General features: G+C 40.5%; 1 protein-coding gene across 4 annotated transcripts in view; it reads left to right on the plus strand.

The window, feature by feature from the left end:
• Nucleotides 1-6,661, plus strand: part of ipo8 (importin 8) — a 106,136-nt gene extending 99,475 nt beyond the window's left edge. For all 4 annotated transcript variants that reach the window (XM_049567055.1, XM_049567056.1, XM_049567057.1 and 1 more), the window contains exon 25: nt 5,973-6,661. In XM_049567055.1, coding sequence (XP_049423012.1) covers nt 5,973 — 1 coding nt within the window. In that variant the 3' untranslated portion in view covers nt 5,974-6,661. The remainder of the gene's footprint in view (nt 1-5,972) is intronic.
• Nucleotides 6,662-7,765: the final 1,104 nt, after the last annotated feature.

Genomic DNA, 7,765 nt, shown 5'->3' on the forward strand with positions numbered 1-7,765 from the left:
CTTTCAGAATGTTTGCATTATTTTCTGTTTATTTGCATAATTTTGTCGAATTCCCACTGCAGCAGATATGTAAAAAAAAAAAAAAAAAAGAAAAAGAAAATCTGTGTGAGGTGCGGTTACTCACCACATCAGCAGGTGGCGACATTTTCTCACATGACACAGCTGTACCAAATAGGCTAAAACAAAGAGTCTATCTAGCGTTTGCATCCTTAACAACAATTGGACACAAGGACAGAAGTCAGCTGCTATTAGTTTGTTTCCAAAGAGCATGGGGAATTTAGGCATCTAAGTATAAGCCCATATTTCATTTTATGTTGAGCATTTGAAATAAAAATAGATAGTTTGTAAGGATAATGATATCACGATGATATGTTAAAGTTGAGCCAACGGACTAGTTTGACACAGGGTTGCAGTGGTGGAAGAAGTACTCAGATCTTTTTCTCAGGTAAAAGTACAAGAGAAACAAAAAGTAAAAGTATTCATGCAGAACATTCCATTTCAGATCAAATAAAACGACTGATGCATGAATGTGTTTATCACTTTAATGTTGAGGCTGGTAAATGTGGGGGTTTTTTTGCAGGTAGCAGTCAAGTCTTATGTTTATCCATTATTTATTTGTTCATGATATTTATTAATATTATTTTATCCACAGTTTAACTAGTTTTTAAATATATCAAATAAGTGTAGGATAGTGAAAAGAAAAATATTTCCTTCTTAGATATAATGAAGGTAAAACTAGCACAATATGGAAATAAAATACAGGTACCTCAAAATTATACTTAAGTACAGTACTGGAGAGTGAAAGCTCTTCCTTACTCTCCACTACTACTTCAAACTGCAGATTCAGATGAATATTAAAAAATATAAACCAGCTACTTGGTATAATGACTACTTTTACTTTTTATTTCTCTTGCACTTTTACCCGAGTAAAAGATCTGTGTACTTCCTCCACCACTGCAACCTATGTCAAATTAGTCCTTGAGCTGGATGCTAACACATGTTGGAGATTACCATTAACAGGCTAATGAAATAATCATTGACTGCGATTATATTGTCCTTACAACTGTCCATTTTTATTTCACATGCTTGACATGAAACAAAATATTGGCTTATACTTACATGCCTAAATTCCCCATACTCTCTAGAAACTAGCTAATAGCTGCTGACTTCTGTCCCTGTGTCCAGTTGTTGTTATTGTTGAGGATGCCAATGCTAGACAGGCTCTTTTAGCCTACTTGGTACAATTATCTCATGCGAGACAATGTTGCCACCTGCTGATGTGGCGAGTAACTACACAACTTACAGATATTTTTCTACAGATCTGCTGTGGTAGGAATTGTACAAAACCACATAAACAAAGAGGAGGGAAGTCACAAATAGGCATGTGCCGGTATGAGATTTTGACCGTATGATAACCGTGGGCAAAAATACCACAGTAATCAGTATTACCGCGGTAATAACAATAATAATAATAATAATAATAATCAAACAGGCGTTGTCCTATTTTCGTGCTCTACACTTTAAAACGGTAGGCTAATATTCGTTTGACAGTTAATGAGTGACAGCACATACCAGACATCTCCTGTCAGTATTCAGTCTTGTTTCTGGTTCAGCCATATTGGTCATTTTTTACCATATCGGTATCGGTTTATCATAACAATATATCAGTAGAGCTATATCGGTATGATTCTTTTTTTGATTTGTGATCCAACTTTTTCACAGGTGTCAGTTAAACTGGACTTTCATTAAGTTATACACTTGCTACAAGTGAATAAGTAAATATAGCCTAAAATTAACAGTGTTGGTTACTTGTGTTTTTTATAGTGGCCCTGTAAATTGTTGAAAGAAAACAATGCGGTAAATCTATTTTTGACTTTTTAATGTTGATGAGGCGAGTGGTTTTTATTGTTATTATACATTACTTTTATATGATATTAAATGGTTTTAAGTATATCTGCATTCTTGGGAGTTTACTTTGGTCCTTGGTATTGATATAAAGGTATTAAGTGTGTTGTTAATTGCTCCCGTATGCGTTACAATCGCCCCCGCATGTGGGGGCAATTGTAACATTTGACTTCTAGTGTTTGAATCAATATTGTGACCCAAACGTTTTTTGTAAAAACATTTAATTACTGTTAACAAGTAGAACATAGATACAAGTTTCTTACAAAAAAATTATCCAAATAGCTCAAGCGGTTTTTTAGTTATGTCATCAAAACCAAAAAGTGTTACAATTGCCCCCGGTCTCCCCTAATATAGACCCGTTAAAAATAATAGAGCCGTTTCTTAACTTCACAATGGTCACTCCGCCCAGCAGCTTGTTGAGCTCCTCGTCATTGGGGACAGCCAGCTGCCGGTGACAGGGGATGATACGGGTCTTCTTGTTGTCGCGGGCACCGTTTCCAGCCAACTCCAGGATCTCAGCGGTCAGATACTCCAGCACAGCCACCAGGTAGATGGGGGTGCCGGCACTGACATGCTCCGCATAGTTTCCTTAGCGCAGCAGCCTGTGAACACGGCCAACTGGGAACAGGAGCCCAGCACATGAGGAGCGGGTCTTTGCCTCGGCTCTGGGGGTTCTTCTGATAGCCTAAATGGTCCCACACCACCGACTTCATCCTTTTCGCCGATGGGAAAAGTTCAGCTTCGCCTCCTCCAGCCATGTTTGCAGTTTGGACATGAGTGGATTTACACTGATTACTGACGTACTGACTGACTGACTGAGGCTGCCCCCCCAATAACTGTGCTGACTGCAGCAGCTGCACATGCATGATTTCAGAGTGTGTGCCAGTTAAAATGTATGACTGGCACAGAGTTATTTCTGAGATTTGAGTTCCTGAAGTTCCCATTTATGAAACGTAGCATAGGTTACACTGTCGGCCTTTACCGTCGGAATGGAAAATGGGCGGTTAGTGACACCGTGACATTGTTTTACCGTGGTAAACCGTGACGCCGGTAACTGGCACATGCCTAGACTAACAAATGTCACATGACCCACGAACTGACAAAAAGCGATCCACAAATGTGCAAAACCAGTTCCACAAATCCATAAATACAACTCCACATGTATTTGCTGTGGTGATACTGTTAACATTTGTAAAACCTATAACATTTTTATGAGAAATTAAAGTGCGTGTTTACAGAGTAAGTTATGCGCATTTGCCAATCACGCTGTATTTTTGTGGATATGACTTTACACAACATAAATGTAAAAAAACATGTTTGTGGATAGTGAAATATTTGTGGATCGTGGTACACATTTGGAGATTGACTTGTGTGGGTTACAAATCATAAAGTCCAATAAAAACATTCATATATATCTACAAGGCTGAATTGATACATTGAGGCTGAAACCAACCTGCGAGGAAGATAATGAGAGTAGGGATGTCCCCATCAAGTTTTTTTTGCCTCCGAATGCCGATCCAAGTCAACTTTCAGCTCCCTGGCAATCTTTCTCGAGGCAGATATCACCTAATTTAGGTGTTTGTGGTGAAATAAGGAGGTTTCATGCACATCATTTCTAGGGATGTCTCGATCAAGTTGTTTTGCCCCAGATCCGAGTCATTTAATATTGAGTATCTGCCGATACCAAGTCCCGATCAGACACTTCTGTTTTCCCAAATGATACAGCTGCACAGTGCAAACTTTAAGTACTTAGTTCAAGTTATTTAGCTCAATCAGATTTACAGTGGGGAAAATAAGTATCAATGCGTCAGCATGTTTTTCATGTATTTCTACATATTTAACATATTTCTAGTGCAGCTATTCACATGCAAAATTACAGCAGACATTGGTATTAATTCAATAAGACTATACAGATGAAGACATCATAACATTAAAATCCATTAAAAAAAAAACGTTATCTACAATAAAGTGAAATAACACAGGAAAGAAATTTTGAACACGCCAACTGAAATGTATTTGATAATTGGTGGAGAAACCAGTGTTTGCAATGCAGCTTTTAAAATGCTTCCTGTATGAAGAAATTAATCTGTCACGGTGTTCAGATGGGATTTTGGTTCATTCTTCCACACAGACAGTCTTTAAATCTAGAAGATTCTGAGGGGCAGCTCAGCATTCCAGTACTTTTATTTTCTTCCTCTGGGACCAATATTAAGTCTCCTTTGTCGTATGTTTTGGGTCATTGTCCTGCTAAAGGTCCACCGGCATCTCGTCCTCACCATCCTGGTAGATGGCTAAGAAATTCCTCCATTCATTTTCCCTTTGATCATTTGGATTCTGCTGGTCCCATGAAATGATAAACAACCCCATGCCATGATACTCCCACCTCCAAACTACACCGTATGTGTGGTATTTTTAATAATAATAATAATAATAATTATTATTATTATACATTTTATTTATCAGCGCCTTTCAAGACACTCAAGGTCACTGTACATAGAGGATAAATAAATAAAAACAATACAGCAGCAATAATAAAACATTAAGAAGTTAGCAGCAGGCAATGACATTTAGTAGTGATAGGCTTGTTTAAACAGATATGTTTTTTTGAGTTTGGATTTGAAAGTGTCCAGGGATTGAATATTTAGGATATCAGGTGGGAGGAAGATCCAGAGGCGGGGGGCCGAGTGGCTAAAGGTTCTGGACCCCTGGTGGTCAGGCAGGGACAGTGAGGCTGATTGAGGAGGAGGATCTGAGAGTCCGGCTGGGTGTGTGGATGTGGAGGAGGTCAGTGAGGTATGGAGGAGCGAGGTTATGGATGGCCTTGAATGTGAGCAGTAGGGTTTTGAATTGGATGCGGTATTGTATGGGAAGCCAGTGGAGTTGATGGAGGACAGGAGTGATGTGCTGGATGGATGGTGTTCTGGTGATGATCCGGGCCGCAGCATTTTGGACCAGTTGAAGTTTATGGATGGTTTTGAGGGGGAGACCAGTGAGAAGGATGCTGCAGTAATCCAGACGAGAGGTGATGAGGGAGTGGACCAGTATGGTGGTGCAGCTGGGTGTGAGGGAGGGACGAAGTTGATTGATATTGCGAAGATGGAAATATGCAGTCCAGGTGACGTTATTGATGTGGGTTTGGAATGATAGAGTACTGTCCAGGATGACACCCAGACTCCTAACCTGAGAGGAGGGGGAAACAGTGGAGTTGTCTAAGGAGGTGGAGAAACTGCTAGCTTTGTGAGGGTGGACCAATGAGGAGAACCTCTGTGTTATCACTGTTCAGTTTGAGGAAGTTGACGGAGAGAGGGAAGTGGGCGAGAGGCTGGAGGTAGGTTTGGTAGAGAGATAGAGCTGGGTGTCATCCGCATAGCAATGAAACTGTTTTCGAAAAATATGGCCAAGGGGGAGGAGATAGATAATGAAGAGGAGGGGACCGAGAACAGAGCCCGGGGGAACACCGGAGGAGAGGGGAGATGGCTGGGACGTGAAGGATTTTAACTGAATGAACTGAGTGCAGCCAGTGAGATATGATTTAAACCAGTCGAGGGGTGTGTTGGAGATTCCAATGGATGCCAGTCTGTCGAGGAGGATGGAGTGGGAGATGGTGTCTAAGGTTGCACTCAAGTCCAGGAGGATGAGGATGGCTAAAAGTCCAAAGTCAGCTGCAATCAGGAGGTCATTGGTGATTTTGATAAGGGCTGTTTCTAGACTGGTCATATGTTGAGACATTTCTCCTCCAAACAGGGCACATCATATAACTAGCATTCCACTGGTTTCTCCAAAGGTTGTCTAGCGAAGTTAAAACAAACTCTTGGCTAACCCTAACCCTCACACCTACAGTTTAATACACTTCTCAGAACGCTGGCTGGTGGCTTTCATTCTGGAGAGCTCGTTTGTAAAATTACACTTTTTTCCCACATTTTAATTGTTGAAATCTCTATCTCTTCTTGGGTAGTGTAGCATCTAGTTATCAAGAATGACCAACAGCAACAGAATAACTTGAGAAGCCTTTTAAAACATACTGTATTGTTTAGTCTGGAATTAAACTGAATCTTGTGTGTTTTCAGAGCGCTGAGGAGACATGACGGACTGCAGAATCAAATAAGGGGCACGAAGAAGAGAGGAGCTGGTCTGACCTGACCTGAAGTGGATTTCATTCTAATCTGAATGATCTCAGTCCAGATCAGACCATATCAGACTAACTGGATCCCACCAGGTCCCCTAGGTGCCATCATCATTTGGGACATGGTGCACTGTAAAGAGAGCCCCTACTGGAATTTCCCTATCTCCAGGACAGGACCGCTGGCCTGTGTGTGTGTGTGTGTGTGTGTGTGTGTGTGTGTGTGTGTGTGTGTGTGGACTCCAGAGAAAGGTCTGCATTATAGATATAAATGTCCTTGACCAGCAAAATAAGTTTAAGTTCTTGTACAGTGCAGTCCTTTGATGTTTGATAAGTAACTGTGTGTGCGCGTGCGTGTGTCTGAGAAGCTGTAAGAAATAAAAAAGACATCAGTGTGAGTTTATACGTACTGTAAGCACTTGTCTTTGTCTCTCTGTAGTTGAATACTTTCTATCATCTCATGAGGCAAAGGCCTAAAATGAGCAAGAAGAGCCCAATTTCTGTCAGGGTGCCTTGTATACACAATGCATATGGACAAGAAGGTCAAAGATCAAAGACTTGAGGCCTCCAGGTATGATGTCACACAAATGAAATGCAAAATTGTAGTGGGATCTCGAAAGAAGCATTTTTCTATCATTCTGTTTGTCCTTGAGTTTTGTCTTTGTAAGGGTTTTCATAACTAATTTAAGAAAATCATAAAAGTTCATATAACATTTTCTGAATTGTTCCATCCTCCAGTAGCTACCCTTACTAAACAGTGTCTATGGTGTTTTCACAGTGTTAATACTTATTGGCAAATTACCAAATGTACCTTGGGAACATCAGCATATTAGCTTTGTAATTGTAAAGGTGGATTTATACTTGTGTGTCAGCTCTATGCAGAACCTATGCCGTAGCCTATGCACATGGTTTACGCCGTTGTGAGTTTTTATACTTGCATGGTGGTGTGTCTGTATCACTCTGCAGTTACACCTCCAAAACACTACACAGCGGTTAGGGTTGGGACTCGTTAGGATTTTAACAATTCCAATTCCTTAAAGATTCCTCTTACTGATTTCTACATTATATTCATTATACTTGCTATACTTAAACAAGTATATAATAAACACAAATGCAATCATACAAATGCAAAAACTTTATTCTAACTGTTGCACAGTACAAGTAGATGAAAATACACAACTGTGTGTGGTGTGTATTTCAGATTTAGAGCTTCATCTCCCTGAGAATATATAACAAAAAAAGTGATTCTCTGATTTCTACAGTAACACTGTTAACTCAAATTAACCACAGCAATGTAATAAAAAATAGCCTACTTATATGCATTCATGCTTGGGCACTGTTATTTACGTAACAACACCTGAACAGAACACACACACACATTGGCTGTTTCGGACCTCCCGCCGCCCGCCTCCACTTTGATTAAACGCTGAAAATAAAATAAAAGAGGGAGACAAGTTTTCCTATTTTATCTTATTTTGTTATATTTCTCCCTCTCCCCTCGCTGGAAGCCTCAGACCTCCCGCCGCCCGCTCCCGTCTCAAACACGGAGGTCTCCCTCTCCGCTGAGCACCCACGGCGCACGCCCGGTCTGTTAAATAGCCTGTAACCATAACAACTGTGTGACACAAACTCAGTGCTTTAGTCATTAAATAATGTCGGGCTCGGTCAGGTTTGGACAGAAATATGCTGCCCGTGCCGCACTCTAATGGAAATGCACATGACAGGTTTTTTTTTACAATC

This window comes from Epinephelus fuscoguttatus, linkage group LG22 (genome assembly GCF_011397635.1).
Source record: "Epinephelus fuscoguttatus linkage group LG22, E.fuscoguttatus.final_Chr_v1".
NCBI classification, from domain to species: domain Eukaryota; kingdom Metazoa; phylum Chordata; class Actinopteri; order Perciformes; family Serranidae; genus Epinephelus; species Epinephelus fuscoguttatus.